The 25,997-nt window shown below is 38.4% G+C and overlaps 1 protein-coding gene across 2 annotated transcripts in view; it reads left to right on the top strand.

Moving 5' to 3' along the window:
- Nucleotides 1–4,753: 4,753 nt before the first annotated feature.
- LOC124869964 (ephrin type-B receptor 1-B) overlaps nucleotides 4,754–25,997 on the top strand; it is a 285,573-nt gene continuing 264,329 nt past the window's right edge. The window contains exon 1 of one of the 2 annotated variants that reach the window (XM_047368261.1): nucleotides 4,754–5,030. In XM_047368261.1, coding sequence (XP_047224217.1) covers nucleotides 4,970–5,030 — 61 coding nt within the window. In that variant the 5' untranslated portion in view covers nucleotides 4,754–4,969. The remainder of the gene's footprint in view (nucleotides 5,031–25,997) is intronic. The other variant, XM_047368260.1, reaches the window with a different exon arrangement.

Genomic DNA, 25,997 nt, shown 5'->3' with positions numbered 1-25,997 from the left:
AAGAAGTGAAAAATATTTAACGATAACAAAAGCCAAACGTACAAAGCCGAACAACAGGAACAGGACATGTAATATGTTGGGGAACAACTGGCATGACATAGAACAGAACATCTGGTTGTGCAATGGAAGAATCCAGCAGTGAGTAAAGAGAACCAAAGAGCTTATACTGATTGAAGTGTGCAGAAAGGCATAGAGTGCAGGTGACAGCAGTCAGGTGACAATGTGGAACAGCTGAAGCAGGGGTAGAGGGCAGAGGAGCTGAGGGAAAAAGGATAACTAGCAAGAGTAGAGCAGAACACAAGGAGTAAAACTTGAAACCTAAGCAAAGATGAATGAACTAATAAGGCAATATCTAACAAATAATAATGAACACAGAATATGGCAAGACACAAATAATCAACAAGGAAATGGTGAAAATGCAACACAAATGAAAACCACAACCTAAAACACAAGGATCACAACAATCAGTCATTCAGTTACCCTTGGCACAAAAACCGAATCCAAAATGAGACTGTGAATGAAAATGCAAAGATCACGGCACCAGTCAAAGAGATGTTGGTTAGATATTTATTGGTAAAAAGTGCAATAAATTTAGGGTCACCTTACAGACTCCAGAGCATAAATGCCCATTTAATCAAACTCAACTCAAACATTACTCTAGCTGAAGAGGTCACCAGCTGATCATGCTGTGAATCTGGTTCTGACATAGAGGAATGAAAATAGAAGGGGGATGAACGTTCGCAGTGCTTAACTACACAGACAGGAAATTAGGCCAGAGTGAGAACAAGAGACTCTCTGTGATGTGTTTGGGCTCTGTGTTGGTATTAGGTGGAGGCTCTTGAGCTGAAGTATGTGCTTCTGAGGCTTTGTTTGGATCATTTTAGGAGGGCTGTGTAGGTGAACAACTGCAAATGGATGTGCTATCACATGTGGTTGTTTTTCTGTGTCTGCATTGTAAGAGAGGATGTGCCACAGCAGAAGCACTATTGTTTCTTACTCCCCTTTGCTCTTCCTTCCTTCCTTTCTCCCCTGGGTGGGGACAGTAAACAGGGACAGCCTTCCTCAACAGGCCTATGTGGAGATGGCCTGTGGAGGCTGGTGGGTGAAAAATAAGACTGCCTGGCTATAAGAAGCCAACGAAGCAGCCAGCACCAGGGGCCATGCTGTGCTGTGCCATGCTATACCTCACTTTAGTGCCACTCCTCACCACACCATTAAAAATGACAAATGCTCCCATCAACTGCTTTCCCAGGTTAGCAACTGCCGCCTGGTGCTCCTGAAGCCCTGTGTCTGCCCCAGTTCATCAGTTTGCCACAACTGGAACAACCATTTATTATGTGTGAGTCATCTTTCATTTACAGCAGATTTGATTTCTGTCATTGTAAAAGGTTAGGAGTTGAATCACGAAGGGACACCCAAAAAAAGAGAAACTGTTTAGAGCTGGTGGGAATAAACTGTACAATCATTTATGTGAAAAGAAAATGTCTTCAAAATAAACAATCTCAGATTTTTTCTAAAATTCAAACTGCTCTCTTCAACTTTCAGCCATATATGATTTTTAGTTTTTAATTATACAAAATCAAAACATCAAAAATGAAAACAGACAAAGACTAAATATTTGGCAGATTAAAATAACATTTGGCACAGCTAGTGGGCACATTTGGTCAAAGCACAGTTTCAGATATTGCTTTCAGATGTTTATTTCCCCTTTTGCCTAAAAATTAATTGTGAGATTTGTGTGTGCAGTGCTGTCTGAGACCCAGACAAATACGATTTTCAAGTCATTTTGTAAAGAGATCATGAGGGCAATGGCCAAACATTTGAGGTGTTTTAGGATATTTTCCCAGATTCAGAAGCCATTTCTCATTTGTCTGCAGATGATTAAAGCAGGTGAGATGTTTGCTTCCTGAAGTCCTTGGTATTTTGCTAAGTCAGTTCTGTTCATTTTTGTAAAGGATTTTGTGGGAATAGTGGCCTTTATTCATTAGTAGGAAGAAGGGCGGGGAGAAGGCGAAGACATGCAGCAATTAGCCCTGGGCCAGGAATCAAACCAGGGACAGCTGTGTTGAGGACTGCAGCCTCTGCATTTGGTACGCCTGCTCTACCACTGAGCCATGAGGCGCTCTATCAGTTCTGTTCATAGTCGATAAATAATTCCGATATTGTACCATTTTCTTCATACCAATATAATAATCAGTCACCACCTGATCTATGGAGTATACCTTCTTTTTATGCAACCCTTTTTCTCCTCGATTAAGCATGGAGGCCTGAAACCAGTTGTAATTTTAATGGTTCAGAGGACATTTTGTCTGAATGACTCTACAAAAAGTTTTCAGAAGTTGTTTTTGTCTTCCAGAGCTAATTTTTACCATGTTTCTTTCTGCTAATAGTTAAAATCCATTCTTCATAGTTGCTCTGTCTATAGCTGGCATTTGCACTGTAATATGCAGTGTGATTGACAAATCCTTGGAGAAGCCCTTGGCTGCTGCTGGCTGGGACATCTTCTAAGGACTGAGTACTTACAAGACTTTTAATTAACACTCATTTGTTATTTTCCAACCATGCTTGAAGCATGTTAGCCTTGACTTGTTCTGAGGTTTTTGCATTTTCTAATTATATGATAATTAATTAAACCACTTCAGTATTGCACAAAAGAAGGCAAACAGTTGTTTAGGTTTTTATGTTTAGGAGTCAAATTCATCATTAGGTTCTTGAAACATTAAAAATATGTGAATTAGGCTATAATGTCTTTCAAAGGTATAAATACACTTTGAACCTTTCACCCTCTGTCACATTACAACTACAAACCTTTAAGTATTTTACTGGGATTTTATTTGAAAGAAAGACATAAAGTAACGCATAATTGTGAAGTGGAATGAAAAAGATTTCAACATTTTTACTATTAAAAATCTCAGAAGTGTGTTGTACATTTATATCCAGCCCCGTGTATTTGGGTTTCCCTAAACAAAATTCAAAGTTGCCTTTTTGTTATTTTTAGTATAAATACAATTGTTCTGTGAATGCCTCAGAGGTATGTTGGAGAAAACTAGTAATCAAACAGCATTATGAAGACCAAAGACCATACCAGTCAGGTCAGGGATAAAGTTGTGGAGAGGTTTAAAGCAAGGCTAGGTTATAAAACAACATTCCAAACTTTGAACATCTCATAGACCACTTTTCAATGCATCATGGCAGTCCCTCTGAACTGATTAGCCAAGAAAGAATAAGTAATACTTAAAAACTCCATACATCTAGTCTTTATGGGAGAGTTGCAGCAAGAAAGTCATGGTTGAAAGCAAAACATAAGGTTTCCAAAAAGTCTTGTGGGGGACAAAACACTTGAAAAAAACTACACCCTAGTCAGGTGATACCAAACAGAATGTTTTGGCCACTATGCAAAGCATTTTGAGTGGCAGAAAATATTTCAACTCATCACCCTGAATGCATCATATCTGCTTTGAAACACAGTGTTGACAACGTCATGCTGTAAAGTTGGTTTTCTTTAACAGTGGCAGGGAAGCTAGTCTGAGGTGATAGGAAGATGAATGGTGTTTAGAAGGTGGAAAAACCTCAAGAATGAGGCAATGGCTGATCTTCCAGGACAACAACACTAAACATACAGCCAGAGCTCTAATGGTATAATTTAGATCAAAGCTTACTCCTATGTTAGAATGGCCCAGTCAAAGTCCAGATCTTGACAAAATGGGTTATGTTGACTACCCTAACCCTAACCATTAATAATTTTTACAAGATATACCAGAAATTTAAAGTCATATCCTATTCATTAAGCTCGTGAAAAAAAAATAATAATAAAACAGGTGAAAATTATCTAGGCCAGTGTGCTGCAAAGAGACAGCGCTGAAGTATTAGTAGCCTGCAGTAGAATCAGGCCTATTCAGGCTGAAGATTAACAACTCCATTCCAGTTCTTCAACTCTGGGGACTTGGGGGGACATTTCTAGCTCAAGACAGGTGTATGATTCTGGGCTACAGGGCGGGAACTGCCTTTTCCTCTGCCGATGCAGAGTATGGTCCTCTGTGTCCCCGCAGGGAAAAACCCATTGTGCGGACCATCTGTTGCAACACACTTGCACACAAAAAAGAGGGTGAGAGGTCTATGGTGAGAGGATGGGATTGATGTGCAATGCCTGTTAAATAGCATGAAGAGGTGAAGCTAAATTTGTCAGAGCTATTAAAGAGATCCAAATGGAGTCTTTATTTGTGTGAACTGTGAGGAACTTCAATGAATAAAGTAAGAAAGCTCTTCCTGACATTTTATAATAGAGTCTGCTAACCTAGAATTTCTAAAGAATAAAACAATACATTTGAAATAACTGTAGCATTTGTAAATAACAGTGAACGATCCCATGGGAGATGCTTATGTTGTTAAAGTGCTTATCAAATGTTTAATTCTAGGCTACAGGCAGGCGGGTGACTGAAAAAAACACGACAGCCAAGAGTTCACATGCGATGCAATAACAGCTGTACGCCAAGGGGTGGCGTCATGTCCCCGCATAGCATCGGGAAGCTGATTCAAATAGGTCAAGGAAAAGTTTTGTTTTGACAATGCAAAATAGGCGGAGCGGCAGCTTGGCCATTGGTTAGTGAGTTTCAGCTACGAGCCGTTGATTGGCCTCGGTCCTCTAATGAGTCCGTGAGCATGCAACATCGGGTCTCCCCCCCCTATAGCCACTCCTCGGACCCCCCCTCACCCCCACCTCACCCCGTCCTCCCCTCCTTCCCCATCTCTACGCACCCCACCTCCTCCCCCTCGTCCCCTATACTCCGCTTCTCCCTTTGCAGTGATTGTCACACTTTGTTTACTACGGCTTGAAATGTGACTCACAACAGAGGCTGTCTGCTGGAGGACCGCTCTGACAAAGCGAAGGATTTCTTTTCTTGACGCGCGCCGTGCGTCTTGATTATTTTTTTGGAGGGGACACAGGTTTGTGGAGACTAACCCTTCTGCCATGTCAGTGGATTTGTTTGCGCTTTTATCCGCCCTGGTCATCACATCCTCTGCGATGGAAGGTAAATAATCAAATTGGAAATTGATGGGTGCACTTGCTATACATGTGGAAATCGCTGCTTTAAAATACAGTGATGTATAATTTATTTGGAGGGGGAGGATGCGTCCTGCTCTTTCTGCTGGGCAGCAGTTGCATCTCCTCGGCATTTAGGGATGTTATACACGTGGGTCGCAGAGGATTGCATTGGTTCTTCTATCTTTCTTTCGGAACAGCATCCTCCCGCAGCGCTGATCACCGTGAATACTTGTTTACACGATTAACAGAACTTTGTGTAATTTAAACACATTTTTTAAAGGTATAACTGCCCCGGTACTTATAGCAAATGTCACAAAGACGTGATTTTTCTCGTTAATTATTTAAAGAAAAATGAATTTTTCTCAGTGTGCAACAAAAGAGTTATTGTGCAGCTGCACGACTCCTATCATGTTTTCTCATTTTAAAATAATAAATAAATTTGGTGTTATTAAGAAAACCCCAAAGTATAATTTTCTTGCATCTTCAGTTGAGACAAACTCTCTGATGGAAAATCTTGCGTAAAAATTGACTTCTTTCTCCAGTTTTCAGTTTGGCATCTGTTTTTTTTTTCACTCTGAGACATTCATCTCGACAAGCTGCGCCTCCACTTGTACAATAGCCAGCATGTCCTCAGTCAAATATGTTTTTCATTTCCTCTGTGTAACCTCATGGAACGGGAGTCTGGGCTGTATGGCCTCAGCCAGTTTATCTGTGAGGTGGATCAAACCAGCTCTCTCCCATCATGGCTGTGGAAGTATTTTGCTTCATGTTGTTTCCTCCCTTGTCATACATAGACAGGAACGCACTAACTTCTGTTTATATCCACCGCCTTTATAAATGAGTTAGATCGGAATTACTTTTTTCATTCACAGGTTGTCTCTTTAATCATTCTCTAGTCTCCTCCTGGATCCTTCCCAGCTCTGGGATTTGCTCTGTAATTTGTCAGTGGCTTTCTTGTTTGTGCTCATCACATTTCAACACAAATTCCAAGGCAAGGGACCAAAATGCTACCTCTTCGAGAATGGATATTTTTGAGGTTGGGATGTTTACCTCATGTTAAATGACAGTTTAGAGATGAGAGCCTGAACGTGAGAGAAAAAAGTAAAATTTTATGGCATCGTAAAGAGGTTGTGGGATGAAAATAAAGCAGATGGCCCCTGGGTTACCTCCCTACCAAAGATTTCCTTGTTTGGGTTGCTAATTGAAAGTAGGTGGCCCCAAGGGAAGGTTAAATTCTTCACTGGTCTTAATGCCAATCTGCTGCTGCTTGTTTTTCTATTCTCTAATACGCAAGTAGAGTCTCTGACCCCGTTATCTCTGCCCATCTTGGCTCCTATTGATCTGATTATGAATTCAAATCAGACAACAAAAACTCATGGAACCATATGTGTTTGCATGTGTCTGAGTATTTTTGCAACTGTGGTCATTTGAATGCATGCTTGAAAAAAAAATATTTATCATACCTCTTTTATCACACTTCTAGTAAACAGCTTATAACAAATTGATAAACCAGTCAACCATGAAATAAAAGGTACGAGAAGGAAGAGCACCGATAACTTAGGGGCAGTCAAGCATATAAGATAAAAGTTGGAAGCAAAATAAGTTTGCAGTGTTGTATATACAAGCGTAGAAATGTTGGATAGGTAAAAAAGTGTTTCAAAATTCCAGACATTTTTAAAAGTGGAAAACTTTCCATAGCAAATATACTTAGGGAAAATTTACATTTTTGTGTAATCTTAATTTAAGCAGCCTGAATTAATGCAAGTACTCCTAAGTACATCTTTGCCATGCTTCAATCACATGCACACAGCACACTGCTTGGTGCAACAGTAATAAGGCTACAAAAAAAAAAAATGTTGATATTTAGGTTTAGACCTGACATTGTTTGTTTGAATGAGTCAGACGTCTCTTTTAATTACCATAAATTCCTATAAAGTTCCCAATTTAGAATATCTATGAAATTAATCCAATCTTAATTTTTGATGGAAAGTTTCTAGAATGTTTTTGGACAGTTTCTTCATTCATTTTCCCATCTTCTAGCACTACATGCTTACTTCCCTCTAAACCTTCCATTTTTCCTAATTTCACAACTGAAATTCTGTTCCTTCAGTTTTTATTCAATTCAATTCAGTTTTATTTATATAGCACCAATTCACAACACATGTTGTCTCAAGGCACTTCACAACAGTCAGGTACATACATTCCAATTAATCCTAACAATTGAACAGTGCAGTCAGAGTTAGCTTTTTATTCAAATTGGATAAAAGGTTTTCTAAGGAAACCCAGCAGATTGCATCCAGTCAGTGACTTGCAGCATTCCCTCCTCCTTCCTTACAGATTTTGTCACTAGTCTGTCTATTCCACTCTGGCCTTCCTTTTTCCCATCACAGTGCTGCATGGATTGTTCTTTAAACGGCAGCAGCAGAAGTCATTCTTCTCCGCTTGGAAAGTCATTGCTTATTTTTGTTTGCCCTTAAACCAATTAGGCTTAGATAAACCCGCTCATTTAATAGTCCAGAACGGGGTGGTGGATGATGGGGGGTGGGGAGGAGGACTTGAGGGAATGGGGGATTAAACACGGCGGCTTGAAGAAAGACAGGGACAGAGGCAGATAAAATGATGACCGAGGCAGAAGAGGAGAGGTCAGAAGAATACTGTATGAATGTTTTACAAAAAAAGCAAACGACTTGAATAAGAGAAAACTCTGTTTAAAATAGTTATTTGCCTAAGATAGGCTACTCCATGATGTAAAACATTGTCTGTATTTAATATGGGCTGGATTTGAATATGTTAGTGATGCTTTGTAAGCAGTCCCACAGGATGATGTGTACATGTATTACGGAGCTGTAATGCTTTATCCTTAGCGGATGCAATGAAGAACACAGCTTCCTGAATAAAGAATATGATAGTATAGATTTATCAGGTGCCTTATTATATGAAGGATATTCTTCTCACCCTGCTCTGTTTTTTTTACTTACGTTGCAGAAATAATTATGTGTTTTATGGCTTTTATTTTAATTTCAGAGCTGTTAATTTCCTGGAATTTTAACAGAAGGAAATTTGCTTATCCAAATGTGGGTATTTAGGTAAAGCAACATGGCAACATCTAGAGCTTAAACAAATTAAGCTGAAGCACCAAAAACAGTAATTTCTTAAATATCTACTTGAGGAAGGCCTCTAAACTGACATTTTGCAAAATATTGACTACAGGAAAACCCATCCCTCTAGAGTCAAGATTATGTCTCATAACAATGGATCAGCGATTTGCAGTGTTGTGCACTTTTGAGTTTGAAAGAGTGTTACTAACAATTTGGAGAATGTTAAACTTACCAATACTATTTTTGACATGACAAACTTGGACCAAGGGCAACTTGTCCTGCTGTCACTAAATTGGTTCAGAAGAGAATGCAGATGGGATTTATTTTGGAGGAGACTTGTCAAAACTTTAGTCAAAACATTAGTTACTTTGTGCTATAAAGAATTGTAGCTTTTTTCCATAAAGGCAAGAGTTTGCTGAATGCTGTGTGTGTAGGCATGGTTTAGGCTGATATTTACACATATATCTACCTTTATGGGGACCCAGTATTGATAATATATGCCTCTTTCCTAGCTGAAAGATTTACTGCAATGCCTTCCTATTGGTTCAAAAGTGAAAGACTTAAACCAGAATCAAAGCACATTACTAAACCTATAGGAAAATATGAGAACATGGGATTACAGTTGCTCAGTCAAAAAGGAAAATATGACAAATATAAGCTTGTCCTGTAAAGAATTGGGTAAATTAGTATAAATAAGAGGTAAAATAACTAATAGGCACAGGTTGGAATGATTCTACAGTGTGCCTTAGAACCAGTTGTTCACTAAGCAGGCTCCTCTGATTTGCAAATTGCAGAGAGGGTATAGAGGATTGTCCAGTATTGTCCTTAACTTGGACAGCATCCTACTCTCTGAAGGCTCTTGTGCGATCTATGAAAACTGACAGATTATACTGTGTTTTTTTTTTTTTGTGACCCTGGTTTTGTTACTGCGTGGGCGCCGGCTGCAGGCAGGGAGTGATTAGGTGTGGGTTTGCAAGTACAGAAGAGACGAGTAGAGTAATAAAGCTGCAGCTTATTGCATTCTGTCACTTTTAACTTTGCAATTCGAATGTGGTCAAAAAGAACAGCACACATATTGTCTAATTATACACAATTTTGTAAGATAACAAGGTTTAATAGCATCAAGATGTGATTACAGTGGAGCATTAACTTCATTCTGTTTTAAAAGGGGCCGCATGTAAAAATGTAGCCATAACTGGTTGCGTTTCTGTAAAATTTCAGATATTTAAATAACAAAAGCTTTTTGGGGGAATTTTGCTGTATTAAAATACAATTTGCGTAAACTAAGATAATGGGACAAGAAAATTGGACAAGAAGTAGTTTATTTTAGGAGTGAATAAATTCAGTTTTAACCCATATGAACTGAACATAGAACTAGTTCTTGGTAATGTTGAACTTTTGTGTCAATTGGGACCAATGGGTGTTCCATAGGGACAGCTAAGGGCAGGTTTTCAGTGTGATTAAAGTCATTAATAGAGAGTGGCATCATAAATGCTACCGCGGATCAGTTTTGTAAATGCTACAGAGAGAAGAGAGAACAGAGTTTTTTTTCCAGTACATCACTCTGGAATTGTAAAGAACTAAAGAAGAGGTAAATGATACAATTTACATGCATGGTATTTACTATATGCTATTTATGTTTTGGTCCTTTGCAAATTATATAATGCTCTTAATATTTCTTGTTTTCTCATCTTTAAAAAAAGAACCACATTGCTGCAGAAAATCATGCTGGGCTGCACCCTAAATTTGTAAATATTGTGTTATTTGGGGGACTACGTTTTATTTTTCTTGTCTGGGTCTTACATGTCTTATTAGGCTCTATTGATCCCCAGTTATTTCTCCCACTTTTTAATTTTCCTGTGCCCGCTGAGGATGCATAAATGTAAAGCCTTGTGAGGCTGGTGTGGTTAGAAGCTCTGCTTCTCAATGTGTAATTTGTGTGCATTCGCCAGCTGCATTGAGAAGACAGCCTGTTAAAAAAAAGTCCAATTGAGTCTCCTTGGAACGTGAAAGCAAAACTGCTCCTTTACAATGCTTTGTCATTTCCCAGCTGAAATAAGAAAGAACAATAAGAAATAAAGCTGGAACCTAGTCCTCTGGCTGGACACAGTATGGAGCTGAAAAGACGTGAAGAATTGCTTGTTAAGTGTCCACACGAGCGTATTTTAGCCATAGGCACTACTGCTAACCTGGGACCACCTGAAGTAAAATTCAATTCTTCTCTCGGTTAGTACTACAGTGGGTGTTCATGTGTCGTCAGTATTGTGCTACAACTATTAAGGCTGACTTGGCCAGTAGACATGCCCTCATCTCATAATAGAGGCTCTATTTTGCCCACTGTTGAGCAACTACTTGGTATTAAGGCGTGCTTAGACAGCCCAGCCAGTCAGCTATGACGACCCTAGTGCAAACACTTGCCAGCAGTTGGTGTGCCTGCAGTGCTGTAAATATGTTGCACAGTCATGCAGCCATGCAGGGATCTGTGTAGAGTTTGTTCTTATACATAGTTGTAAACTACAAACTCTTGCACGGCTTATTTGATCACTGCTTTCCCAACCCTTTTGTTTGCTTCGTTCTCTTTCACTTACATGCACACATATGCAAACACCCCCCCGCATATCACATATAAACACATCGCAAGTCCCCCTCGGAGCTCACCTTACCCCAGAGACATCTGAGCCTTGGGAGGGCCAGATGGCGGATACAGTCTGTGAGCTTTTGCATGTACACTTTTTTTTGTAGCCCCCTAGCGTGAAAGTGAGCAGTATCAAGGGAAAAACAGAAGAACAGAGCTGTAGGAGTGCTGTATTAAATTTGTTTGTGCTTTTCTTTTTTGCTTTTAAGTCCATACCTGTTCCTCACGTGCTGATATATTGTGTTGTTTACCATGTTGTCGGCCTGCGTCTTCCAGACATTCCTCTGTCCAGATATTTGCCACAGAGACGCTATCAACGGTGTTAGGTTCCACCTGCCACACTCCGTGCCCCACGCTTATCAGAGCAGGTGGCAAACTGCGGGATGAGCAGAGAGGCCTTATCTGTCCAATCATCGGGGGATAAGCAGACCTACTGCATCAGCAACATACATAACATTTTAGAGCGCAGGAGTGGAAGCGGCGACGCTTCTTGCACAGTTCAACCTCAAACTGTGTGAGTCATCTGTTTGCTGCAAAAGCGAGTTCCATCATTTTTTTTTACGAACACAACACACACACATCTCCACATTGCTTCACACACAGTATAAAGGATTGATACGCACAGAAGCAGAAACTAAGAGATAGCCCTCCAAGCTACGTGTTGTGGAAAATAGAAACGCTAGTCGCTGATTGGCCGCAGTGACCCGGATAACCTCACTACCCAAGGATGGTGGTGTGAAAAATGTGCTTTTCCTCATTCTTTTTCAGCTTCTGAGCTTTTCTTCCTCTCCATTATCACCTTTCTTGTTGATTAGGTGAAAGAAGAAAAGGGAAACATCTATGATATTTGTTGAATTGAGAGGTGAGAAAAGAAACGCTTGATTATTGAGTGTTTTTTCCCACTGTTCACAAAGTTTAGTTTCAGATGATTCTAATTACCACCCCATTTAACCTCCCTCTCTCCCTCTGTATATATATATATATATATATATATATATGTATAAATGTGTGTGCGTGTGTGTGTGTGTGTGTGTGTGTGTGTGTGTGTAGCAATTATAAAAGGCACTGGTTGCAAGTTCTTCTCCCCCTTTGTCCACCAAACCTTTCCGTAGCAGATTCCTTTTTTAAATTATCTCCCTCTCTTTTCTATCCTTCCTCCCTCCTTCCCTCACCTGCTGTCCCCCTACATTTTTATGTTTAAAAACAGATGCATGTTACAACCACTGATGGGAATACTACAAGGAAGAAAAGTGAAGCCTGAGCCTTTCCAGGGAAAAAAGATGTAATAAGTGCACCATTGGACAGAAACGGGAAAAGGGTTAAAGGGACTGTTGGGGTTATGGGAATGTAGGAACAAAGAGATTATTTTATGATTTGTATATGTTATGTATTTTTGAGTTGGGCATACCGTAACTGAATACAACCTTTGGGGCCAAAGCTTAAAGGGTATGATTAAGTAGGCTTGGCGGTCATCGAGTGATGAGAGAGTGAAGGAAATAAAGGTATAAGGATGCCATGTTTGAGTCTTCTAAACATCTGTTACCAAACTCATGCAATTATTAGTTTAACTCACTGTGCATATTTGATAACTATAGCACATTTTTTCAACTATTCCCATGTTTTTCAAGTAAAAACTTTCAACATTTAAGGTTCCCTCTGTACAGAAAGAAACGTGTGGTACAGTTTGCATGTAAAGTGAATTAGCAGCTCACAGGATGCTGCGTGTGAATGCTCAGAGGAATTAACGGCACCACGTTAATAGGGCTAAAATTATAAGCGGTGGTGGAAGCTGTTCCACTTCTGATTAAATAAAAGCCGGCTCCTCCACAGGCGGTTTCTCACAGGGACTAAAACACGCGCACACATACATGCACGCAAATGTGAATGTGTATGAACCTCTATGCATGCAGCTATAAATATACAGAGCTTTGATGTGCAGAAAGGAAATTAGTAGAGATGGGTGCTAAGGGCCCGGGCCTGGAGCCTGTCCCATTATTAATGAGTAAGTACCAGCCCTTCGTCCAGGTTCGGGACATGTGGGCATATTTCACCACTCCGCTGCCCTTCTCCTCTCCATAAATGTAATCACTTATTAAACAGTGGTCTCTTAGCAAGAGCGTGGCAGAGAAATTGTGCATATGAATCCTTGTGTCTCTGTGTGTGGGTTGCCTGTGTTAGCACGAGAGAGGAAAAGTGCGGTGGAGAAAAATGAAGTGCCTGCGTAGTGCTGCAAAATGGAATGCCAGCTTCCAAGAGAGACACTGATGGGCCAATAAGTAGCAGTAGTGGGAGGACAGTTCTCACCCTGCGTAACACTGAATTCCTCTGCCAGGCAAAGTTTCTACCTGTCCTGCGCTATCCGCTTCTCTAACTGGGTAAGAAGAGCATTTGTGGAGGTAATTAACTATTGATCTGAAGCACAGAGTGTAATGGGAAATAAGCGGACATTATCTCAATCCACCTAGGTGACTGCAGTACATCTTCAAAAACTATGTATGAAGGAGGCTTTTCTTCTAAAACTTCAAGATGGCCTAATCAGATTACTTTTCTCTAGTTTACTAGCTTAAAAGCCATTGGGTTTCTGATTTATAATATAATAGAATAATTATTACTTCCATCTCAACCCTTGTTAAACCAGCATTTCCATAATTAAAAAAGTTGGGCAGTATATGATCATATTACACTATGGTAACACCACAGAATCAGGTTTTTATACAAACATTTAAAACAATCAGAAAAACTGCAGTTATACTTAATATTGCTAAATATCGATTGTTATAGTCATATCAATGTGTTCTTTAACTGTAATTGACTTTGGTTTTTGTGAGAGGAACTATTGCTATTCAGCTGAAGGGAAAAGTGTGGCAGCTGACTGGCATTGCGATCAACAAGTCAGGGAGGTGCAGCACAGTGGTACTCTATACACCATACATTAAAATTAAAAGGACCTTAAACCAAATGATTGGTAGGAAGGATAATTTTTCGGCAGTTTTGGAACAACGTTTTTTTTTTCGTGATACCAGTATCCATACTGCGCCTTGGCGGAATGAGTCATGGGATGATCCACAGATACCCGCTAAAGGCAAGATCTGTTTTCATGTCTGGGCAACATAAAAGCCTGGATGGCTGTGAACCTTTTGAAATCCAATGAAGAAAAGAGTGAAATGAGATCCCCCATGTAGATTTTGGTTCCTTGGTCCAGTACATCAGACCAACTGTTACAAACCTAGGGGTCAAGGTAGATACTAAACTTAAGTTAGAAAATCATATCAGAGCAGTTGTTAAATCCAGTTTCTTTTTTTTCCATTTGAAGCAGCTGGCTGAAGTTGAGCCAATTCTTTCCCAGCTGCATTTCGAAACAGTAATCCACTCCTTTGTTGCTACTCAGCTGGATTACTATAACGCCCTTTATAATGAATCAATGATTCCTGTATCTCTCAGCTTTAGTAGGTACAAAAGGCTGCTGCCTGTCTTTTAACTGGCTCATGAAAGTTTAACCACATTTCCCCCCATTTTAGCCTCACTGCACAGCTGAAAAAACCCCAAATTCAGTTAGAATATCACATAAGACCGAAAAAGCTGTATGCCCGTGTGCTGTACAGTATGTAGACCCTTTGCATGGATTACTGCATCAGTGCAGTGTGAAATCAGCTTCTTCATAGAGTTTGTCAGCAGTGGGAAGCATGAAGTGCTCTAAAATTTGCTGGTAGTTGGACAACATTCAAGTCAGGTGTCTTCCCTGTGACTGTGTAAGCCATAACATGGGCATAAGATAGTATTTCTGTATTTAAAAAAGTCCCTTTTTAATGTTCTGTGCAATGTTGAAATGTTATGAAAACTACATTTTCAGTTTAACTGTAAGCTATAATCATTAAAATTACCAGAAATGAATGATAGAGCTACTGTATGTCACTCTATGTCTAATGAATCTATTTGAGCTTCACTATTTGAATGACATAAGGGAAATAAATTCACTTTTTAATTATTTAAATTTCTTTCAGATGCAACAGAGCTCCATCATGTGTGTTCAAAGTAAATTCATTTTAATTCAGCTCAATGCCTAATTAATTATGAATTTAATTTATATCAATCCAGTTAATTCCAGTGCAATCCAAACATAAAGTCAGATTCAGATTTAGGTATTTACAGTACAGTCACTATGAGGTTTTTTTTTGTCTAAGAGCAGCTTGAAGTCTAGGAGTAGGATCCATTTTAGAAGAAATGTAGAGGCGATGAGGGACAGAGGGAGGGGGAGATAAAGATAAGCCTTCATGACTTCAATTTTATACGTGCTAATTATGAAGTTCTGGAAGGTAACCCTTAAGCACACCTAGCCCTGCAGTGATTGCATCTCTTTGAGAGTACCTGTCCTTGGATTTCTGTAAGGCAAGGGACCTTTCTATTTATATAAAAAAAACACTTGACAAATGATATAAAGAAATCTGCTCAGTGCTATAAATCAATGTAGAATTGTATATTTTCCAATTATTGAGAATTGTTATATTTATACCTTCTTCAACTATCTAGTTCACCAGTCCCACTCATCCAAACCTCTTCTGCATGGAATATTGGAAAATTTATAGCCCTGCCTAATTCTTCTCTTCCTCCTCATCGGTTGTTTCTCCCAAGGCTGAGCATTTAAAGTAGCTCGCCTTTGATCCAAGTTTCACGCGCTGTTTGAGACCCACCATGCAGATTGACATATGACATTTGGGAGGAGTCGGACTGTTTTCCGAGAGCTAGGAAGAACAGAATTAAGTGTTTCTGAACACTATCCACATATATGACACACAGTCAGGTAGTTTTAAAAAAAGGTAAGGTTAAATGAACAGATGTGCTTGCTTTTCTACTGCTGCGATGTAGCTATGTGCTGATAACATATCAGAATGATAAACGCTCCCACTAAGCTGAGCTGAATGTAATTGTACAGCAGTTGTCCAGATGTTTTACAACTGTGTCAAGGCGGTTTTAAAAGACGTTAAGTTAATATCAAGATATATGTATCTGTGATACAGAGAGCAGGATACAGGTAAGTTAATCTAAATCTCTAAATTCACAGTCTGACTGTACAGCACTACTTTAGATCTTTGCTACAGGCACAGAAAATAGTCAGTGATTTGAAAATGCATAATTTGACAAGACTTGTGTGATATAATTGTATATTATACAAATTATTAATTATAGTTTAAAAGCTTTTAACTTTGCATTTTTTTCCTGTGAGTCTGTGATGTTTGGTTGCATAATACATTTAGTATACAGGTACTCTAAGGCAGTGATTCCCAACCAGGGCTACTTGTACCCCTAGTGGTAAGTGAGCACATTGCAGGGTGTACGGGGAAACATTTAATATTTTATTTCCAAGATAATGGGTAAATATTATCAGTTAGTAGAGATAATTATTGGATGTGCTAAATACACCAAGCCTTTATCTACCAAAAGAACAAAAAAGGCACTATAAAACAATTACAGATGGGCAAGACTAGAGCAGGAGGGTCATTGCTGTTCACCTGCCCGACGCTCCACTACCGGGAGAGGGAGAGAGAAAAACGTAACAGCTGTTTCCTCTCTGCCTCCAGATCTATCAAAGTTTAGCAAAGACAAGCAAGCACAGGTGTCTCATTAAAGCTCAGTTAAATGATGAAAACAAAGTAAAACTGCTATAGTGAGCCTGAATACTATTTTTGTTAAATGTTCTCTTCCTGATTTTTTAAGTTTAAATGTCTGTTTATTTGGAACTATATTGAAAATTTGTTTTAAGCAAGGCAGGTTTATTGTTTATGTTGATTTTGTATGTATTTATTTAGACTACTTATTCACTTGTATGGCAACCAACTTATCTTTATGTTTAATTTGAGTTAAGGAGATTAAATAAAATAATTTTCATATAATAATCAGTTGTACATTCTATTTTTCCTAACACGTTTGACTGAAGGGGCACTCGTGGTATTACGAAATGGCTCAGGGGGTACACAAGTCAAAAAGGGTTGATAACCAATGCTCTAAGGTACAGAGTAGAGCTGTGAAATTCTGCTTTGAAAATGAAAGACTTTTGGGATGCTTAAAAAAGCAACTACCTCAAATCTTTAAAATAGTTCTGTCACATATTGTTGACCAACAACATAACCCTCCAAGTCACAATGCTATATATAAATGCTGTCTGTAAGGCTTTGCTGGTCTGTTTAATAAGAAATTCTGCACAACCTGGGTAAGACATGGCAAGCGTGTCATTATATAGCTATGTGATTGACTGGGCTCACGGTTATATACTAACTATCTTAATAATGTGTGGATCAATGCCATTCTGCTGAAATCCTATGTTTTGTCACTGTAGATTAATTTGTGAGCACATTTTAAAACAAACCTGAACTGGTCTATGTCAGGGAAGTCTGGAGATCTTTACGTGTATAATACTTGAAAATACAGTATATGTTTCTTTCAGTTTAATAGTCTTTAGACTTAAATAAATTCTATCTCTCCTCACTGTTTTTTTTAGATGGATGCACAGCACGGCAACAGCATGCCTACCCTTTGAAATATTAGTGTTTTGTGACATTAAAACCACAAAGCTCAATTTATTTTATTGGGATTTTATGTGAAAGACCAAGACAGTAGCACATATTCTTGAGGTAAAATAAAAATGATACATGTTTTTTTTTTTACCAAATAAAAATCTAATACCCTCAAATAAAATCCAGTGCAACCAAGCACTGGGTCTTGCTTGAATGCTGCCCTGGGCAAACCTTTCCTTCTTTGCTTCTAAAAATAACCATATACTCACCAATTCCCCTTGCCGAAAAGGGAAAGATTCTTTAAAAACATACAAATATCCCTTTATTATCCCAACTTTGGTAGCTGCAGATTAGGCTCCTACCTTAGAATCATTCGCTAGCTGCGGTGTACAGCCATATTTCTTGGGCATCAAAACAGGCAGTGCTGCTTTCCATTGACCGAACCTGCATTTTAGCAAGAGTAATTATTTTTGGGTGCAACTGACATCATATTTTGTCCTTGCTAGAGCAACAATGTAATAGATTAGATTAAAGCATACGGTATTTATATGTCAGAATATCCCAGTCAGAATCTAAACCTAAATCCAAATGAGAATTTATGGCAAGACTAGAAAACTGATGTTTATAGATTATTCCAGTGTGACTAAGCTTGATATTTGGCAAAGCTAGTAGCGGCATACCCCAAAATGAGTTGCAGCAAAAGGTAATTATAACCAGAACTAAATTAGAGGCACTAAATATAAATGTACACCACACTTTTCAGGCAAGAAAAAATTATTGAAACACATGTATCCTTTTACACTGGTCTATCATTTCATTTCCAAAAACAATACCCTTAAGTTTGTGGTTGTAATGTGAGAAATTATGAAAAAGTTCAAGATACCTTTAGCATATTAGCTAACAGGATACAACCATTAAAAACTGTTTATTTATTTAAGTATTAAAAGTGTTATGTGTCGAATGCTGCTGTAATTTTTAGACTTATTTGGATTCGCGCTTTCATTTTTCTATTGAGTAGTGATAAATGTTTTTGGTATTCAGAGCTTTGTGGTTGCTTTTGTACGAAAAGCTGATTCAGTCTATTGATTTACATCACCTCTTACAGTTAATGACTTATTTCTTTGTAAGTGAATAAAGGACCGTTGTTAAAATCTCAGAAATTTTCTTGTCAGCCATGTTTACTTTTTTTCAAGTTCTAAAAGAATACCTCCTTTTTCACCATAAAATGCTTTTCAATGCTTTTCATTTCTCCACAAAAAATCTGTTCATGCATCCTTCTCATTTAGCTTTTCTGAAATCCACATATATCTCCTGGGAATACTCAAAGTGCAAAATGAAGGTAGATGTGTAATGCTCCTATGATGTGATGGTTAGCACTCCTGACAAGGTCACTGTGTGAGTCTGTGAGTGTTTCTTTGCATATGCTTGCATGAGTGGATTCAAGAATGTCTAAAAGACAAAAAAAAAAATCCATCAGTGTGCTTTTAAAGGTCTTTTAGACACCTGTCAATGATTCCCTGAAAGAAGACCCTTTTTTCTCTTCTGTTCTTGATGGATAGAAATGTAGAAGGAGAGTGGCGAGTGACTTGCATTTCTAGACTCCTGTTTTCAATCAATTTAGATTTTCGGTTAATGCTTTGATAATTGATTGCCGTTTCTTTTATAGACATCATTCAATAGTTTCTAGAAGGAAAGAGGTGTGACAAATAGTCAGATGGACAACTAGTGCTTTTTAAACGTGGAAAAGATAAAAGAAAACAAGCGGCCTCCATCTGTCTCTTTTGTCCTGGTTCCTATGATTGATTGTGCCTTGTCCGTGACATATGAGCGTTTCGATCATATCATGGATCACAGCGCAGAGAAGGAATGACACGTGTCCAAGGTGTTTTTCTTGTTTATTTGAAAGGCAACTATGTGTCTGATGGATTTGCTCTGTTGATGCATATTGGGATGATTTGTCATCTCTTGAGTGTTTTATCCACAAGCTAATGGTTGCCCCACGTAGCAAGAGTTCCTCGCAAAGTAACCAGTGCTGCCAATTCGAGGACATATGGAATTTATTCAGGCCAATAAGTGAAAATGTAAATATGGGGCTGCATTTAGGAGCTGTTTCACATACTGACTTTTTCTGCCAGTTATGTATGCTATGTATTTTATCTTAGTCTTCGAGAACTTACTCTGGAAGCAAGCTGAGAGCATAGCTCATATTTCTAGTGAACCGAATCAAATTCACTCAGGCTACATGATATTCTTTCCAGACCTAGCATTATTCAAAGAATGAGGTGCTTCACTGGGATGACGGGTGGAATGGGCCTATTGGCAGAGGGTTAAACATGATATATTTAAGGTAGTTTCAAGTGGCACATGTATCCTAGTTCCTTTAGAACAGTCGAACAGTAAAGGCAAAAAACACATTTTGAAAATCACTTCAGGCAGACATTCTGCTCTAGAAATGCTGGTAATCCAAACATCCTTTATCATATTTACCTGTATTGCCACATTTTTCCCCATCTTAACTTTGTTAGTGCTTTGTAATTTCTATGATTTGCTGGTCAAATTCTCTTTCTCTTTTAACAGGATTATGTGGTTGAGGGTTGGAGGTAAGGAAGATAAGGAGGTAATTGTTTTTCAATTTTCAGCCATTGGATTATTCAGATATTGAGCTTTCATTCATGTAGGTCCTTTCATAAGAAACACATGTAGAAGTTACAATAATTGGAACACTGAGAAAATAATGCGTGTTTTTAATTTATGGTTCCAGCAGTGCACGGCTCCACTCTGCTCGACTTCACTCTACTCAGCAGGAAACCTGTTGTGTTTCCATTGACTCATTGATGCCTGGAGGTGTGGCTTAAAGCCTAGCTTTTAGCTGTCAGGTTCATGTGCTGTGCTTCTCAGCATTGCGACCATAATGTGTGTCGTCATTTTTCTGAGATACCATTGAGCTGCCACTGAAAGTCAAGTCTCCCATGATGCACAGAAAAGCCTGCACCTCATCGTTGCACCAAGGGTTAGACCTACTGGTTGCTTGTTAGGAATCCATGACTTGCCTGTAGCGTAGCAAGTTTGGAAGATGGCGATTGTCTTTCTGTTCACTGACTCATACAGCTGACCACAGCCATGGGCAATTAGTAAACAGCATTCTGTTCATGTCACATTTCGGCCCTGCTCAGCCCCAATGTGACCTTCTGCCAAGCGGGTAACAAAAAAGCCAATACCAGGCCAGAAAAACCAGTAATAGTAATGGTCACAAAACGGGCTGAATGGAGTGGAGCTGGCCTAAGTGGAGCACATGGAAAAGGGGCCTAACAGAGAGTTGGAAAGAGTCGATGAGATGCAATATGGAACAGAATCTTATTTATGATTTGATCATGTTCTGTTAATAGAAGGCATTAGCTGATTCAATTTAAAGTAACTCATTGTTTATATTATTCAGTTTAAATTGTATTTAATTGTTATCTTAAATGTTATTCTTCTGTCTCACCAAAATATGGTAGAGGTCTCATGTCAAAGAACACACTGTCCCACACTTTTTGGGTTTGTCCTTCTCTTGGATTTTGGTCAAAAAACATTTCAGTTCTAAAGACTGTGGAACTACTTTCATTCAGAAGTTGAAAATGCCATTTTTGGTTGCTCAGAGTCCAGAACTGTACAAATGTCTCCCATGGTAGGGATGATCATCACAAAAATATTTTCAATATTTTACAAGAACATCTCCAACTTATACATAATTTCAAAAATGGAAAGTGGACTGGATTTTAGTTAATTGAAAGATTGAGTTATGAAAACTGAAGTAGGAATTTTTTGGAAAATCAAAGTAATGCAATAACCGTGTTCATATTATAAGCACTCAATTGGTATTTTGGGTTTTTCTCCCCCTTCAATTTTATTGTAATAATACCTGGGTCTATATTTGTTTGATGTCAGTATGGGTAATTTGTTGTTGTATTGTATTTCGAATTCTATAAAAATCTAAAATAAAACAGCCAAAAAAAGGGGATATGCTCAAGCTGCTAAAACAACTAAACTTTGCCTCCCAACAAGGTCTGCACCATTGTTTCTGTTGCAAAACGGGATTTGTGTGGCCAAAAACAGTAGGTCCCTCTTCATTCACGTTTTTGCAGCCTTATGATAATGATGCTCTGGTACAATATCTTGGCTACAGAAATAGAAATACTCTGTTTCGTCTAGAAGGGAAAATTGCAATATTAAAAAGTTCTTTAGAAGAAAACAATGTTATAGGTAATCCTGCATTTTTTACTTGTATATTAGATAAAAAATATATTTTTTCATTAGCTCATTGCTCGAGATAACAGTGCAGCATTTAATCTCGATCTGTGCAGATTAATTATTTACAGAATAAGAAGTTTTCAGCAATGAGGTGAATGCCAAGAATATATTTTATCTGTTACATTTTCACTTTGATTTACATTTGATATTTAAAAATGTTATTAACTGTTTTCAAGTTCATTTTTGCCTTCAGTGTGCTGCTGGAAAAGTGCTGTTACATGCAATTCCCTGATGATGTATCATATGAACTGTCTTCACAACAAAGATGGGGCTGCATAGTGAGGGATTATATGTTTTAATTAACAAAACTGCACCAGTTCATTAGCCCTATTTCCTGACAAATTATTTTATATCATCGCAAAAAATAAATTGTTGGTAACTGTACACAGTCATAATTTTAAAAAGAATAGCGATAACATAATGATTCTTAAAAATGATGTTGGCATTGCAGGATCAGGGAAATGATAACACTCTTGATCACTGTTTTCTTGCTTCAAAAATGTCTAATGTCTGTTAAAACAGTCTCTGTGAAGCTTGCACACTTTAAGTAATTTTCTTTAATAATTCACACAGCACCAAACTGGTATGAGTTTACAAGTGATGAGCCAAGATTATGTAATGTTTGAGGTGACAACTGGCTGTAATTATGAGCTGCACATGCCATGTTTAAAATAAAGTTTTTGCTCAGTAGCACATTACTTTTGAACCACCACCTCGCTTTTTGTACTTTACAAATACAGGTCAAATAGAGATGGGAAGCAAAGACACAACACCATTTTCAAGGGGTAGTAAAATGGTTTAAAGTAGAAAGAAAGCAGGCAAGGCGGGTGAAGTGTCTTGTGTCATTTCAAAATGTTTCTACACATGATGTAAAATTTATCCTGTGAAATTTAACTAAAAAACAAACATACACAGTAGTCTCATGAGGTCACTCTTTTGCTTATTTGAGTGTATTCTATGATTAACATGCTAACATCCCTGGATTGCTTTCCCCTCACATCCAATGACATTAGCACATTGCTAATTGTGAGATAATTGCCAATATTCAAGTGATGGATCAGTGTGAGTGCAAATATGGGAAATTGTTGCTGTGTGCTAGTTTCTTTAAAAAAATCTTGACTTATCATTTTGCTTTTGGGCTGGAAAATATTATTGCTTTTTGGAACAGGTAAGATGTGTACAGACTTCTATTCATACATTCATGCTACAATGTGTGCAACAGTTGTTGTTTTGAGTTGAAAGATACAAGCAAACTGATCAGGTCTGTTGGGAAAAGATGGAGGAAATTGCTTGGAGCAGGAATGTGCTTGACATGGTCATTTTGGTTAGTGTGGGAAGTGCTGGTGTGCTAGTTTGTGTGTGTGTGTTTCCCAAAGCTTTGTTCAGTCAGCAATAGAAAAAAACTGAAATATGATATGAATATCCTCTCCATTCTTTCATGAAAGTACCTGAAAATACCCCTGAAAGGGTCCCATTTAGACTCACTCCCAGACAATACAGCACAATGCCCTTGATGACAGGCTAACTGGGGAGGAAATAGCCCTTCTAGGGCCACATAATAGTGGCATATTCTGGTAGCCACAGGAGGGGATTTATGGAAGCAAATAGTCTTTTTCTAACATGCAATGGAGCAGTGTACCACTTGTATTTGTGTGTCTGTATGTGGTGTGTGATTGTGACATGGCGACCTTTGTTGCGGTATGTGGACCACATTCTGTTATGTGCTAGATGTGTGAATTGGAGCCTTTCTTAGCCTGTCAATCAGATGGAGAGATCATTAGAGGTGTCACAGTCGAGTCTCTCATCTTTCTAATCAGCTGTCATACCAACAACGCCTATCTTCTGCATGCGTCTGTGCTTGTCTGACAACCTCAAGATCATGTGTTGAAGCTGATTAGTGAAAGGGAAAACTTAAGATACCTTGTGAATATTCCCACAGTGACTTTTATGTCAAAGCTAGCACCCTGTGGTTGTTCTCTTTTCCCCATAATACTCTACTGAGCATGAGATGACTCCATCCTGGGCTCCATATGGACCTCATGTTGAATCCACTCTGGTCGGTAACAGTGAAGGGATGGCAATTAGCGCAACATTTGCTGATGATGGCATCAAACCAAAGACCTGTCACCTCTACTACACAACTCTATCTTTGAAAACATGTATGTGTATGTGGGCATGCTCTCTTGAAAAGAGGGGGTAGAATCATATCACGGCACCTGCTACACAGCAGGTGGTGTGAGTGCCTTACTATGATAGTGTGATAGTGTGTATGTACATGTTTGTGAGTGTGTGGTTGCATGCACCAAGGGGGTTTGAGGGGTTGGAGGGGGTGTATTGGCATATTGCACGTGATCAGAGGCAGAGCAGCATCTAAATGCATGCGATTACTTGCAATCAATGTTACCACAAATCGTTTTGGGTATGCTAATGTATTCTAAAATGCTAATGTGTTTCAGTAGCAAAGCCCTAACTTGTATCATCTCAGTGAATGAGCAATGGTGCACGCAGTGACAATGAGATGGAAATCTGCATGAGATATGCCATAAGGTATTTTGGGACAAATGAATTGTTGTACACACAACTACTAAGAAACTGCGCTGCACAACCACTGCAATATGGACTTTTGGTGGTAGCTATTGCATCATGTTTGGTAATTACTTGATTAAAGTTTAAAGTCTCCTTTACATGTGCCACTAAGAAACTGATGGTACACTTTTATAGTCTCGAGCACACTGACAAAAACAAGAAATCTCCTCCTTTATAGGAAGGCTAGACTGCATTCACCCCATGCACCCATTTGAAAAAAACAGGACACCCCATTAAATATTAGTAATTTTGTAACAGATTTTGACAAATTTATGCCTAATCATCTTTTTTAACCCCTGGAAAAGAAAGTAATTTAATTACAGGTAAACACAAAAATAAATCTTGTTTAAACAAAAGATCTGAACAAATTTGTGTGTTCTTACTGAGAAAAAGTTAGGATACCCTACCCGTCAGAGCATTTGGTTAAAATAACATCAGTGTTCTTATAGCCATCTACCAGTTTCTGACATCTGAAAACTTCCCTACTCCCACTTTTAGCTGTGAGATAGATGTTTAAGGAATTTCTTGCATTTATAGCTAATTTCAACTCACCTCACAACATCCCACTTAGGTCAAGATCTGGGTTTTGACTCAGCCCAAGACTTTTCATTTCATAATGGTCAGCCAGTCCTTGGTGGATTTACTGGTATGTTTTGGGTCATTATCCACACCCTATGATACACAGTAGAATATATGGTGGATTCGTTGATGGTCAGCTAACCAGGTCAAGCTGCAGTAAAGGGTCCCCAAACCATGACAGTTCTGTGACTCATGGTTGGTAAAGGGTTCTTTTCCTGAAATGGTATATTAGGTTCCTGCCAAACATGTCCTTTGTTCTGATGTCCATTCTTTTTTTTTTGTTTCACTTCATAATTTCAAAGAGCATCATTCCAGAAGTCCTGGACTTTGTCTATGCTCTTTCTCTAGTCTGGCATTTGTGTTTTTCTTAGAGATTAAAGGTTTCCTCCTAGTACGGCTCCCATGAAAGTCAAACTTGTGCATCCTAGTTCTGATTGTGCAGGCATGCACTTCCATATCCTTATAAGCAAGAACCTGCTGTAGGGTCCATTATTACAACTTAGGGTTTGTGGAGACATTTAGGAATGTTGCTGTGTGCTTTCAGTGTTAACTTGTTTAGACAGCCAGACCTGAGCATGTTAACAGTTATTTTGAATTTCTTTCCATTTTAGACTTATTTCCATACAGTCGAATGGCTAATTTTACATCCTTTACTCATACTCTTGACTAATAAGTTGCTCCAATCTTGTTCCAAAGGCCTCAGATAGCTCTTTTGTTCTCAATGTGGTCTTTTACTATTACTTCAACAGTCTGGAACACACCAAACTAAATATCTGAAGAGCAAACCTCCTTCAAAATGCTTATTAATGATGTTCTCATCATGTAAAAACATTTACTTAATGTGATAGGCATATGTGTCATTTCAACAGTGTTTAACAGGAATACAAGTGGGCCTGTGCCTATTTATTCCTCTGCAGCAATTACAATTTTCATTACATTTTACAGAAAGTTTTAAAGTTGTTTATATTCTGTTCTTTATTAGTTATTTAAATAACTCTTTTTTATAGTAAAAATGTATATTAAATAACCATTTTGCCAAATCTGATAGAAAAACAGGCTTATGTACATTGTATTTTTTTCATCAGTGTACGTCACTGCTTTCATATCTGCTTATGTAACAGAACACCTACAGTAGATGTGATGATTTGGGTATACCCCCTTATTTCCTTTTCCCACGACAATTCCAAGTTTATTTGTTTCAGTATCGTTGGTGTTTCCAAGACTTTATTTCGGTTAATTATGATCATTTTCTGCTT

This window comes from Girardinichthys multiradiatus, chromosome 6 (assembly GCF_021462225.1).
Source record: "Girardinichthys multiradiatus isolate DD_20200921_A chromosome 6, DD_fGirMul_XY1, whole genome shotgun sequence".
Taxonomy (NCBI): Eukaryota; Metazoa; Chordata; class Actinopteri; order Cyprinodontiformes; family Goodeidae; genus Girardinichthys; species Girardinichthys multiradiatus.
Note: the sequence above shows the minus strand (reverse complement) of the source record. Positions and strands in the feature narration are given on the sequence as shown.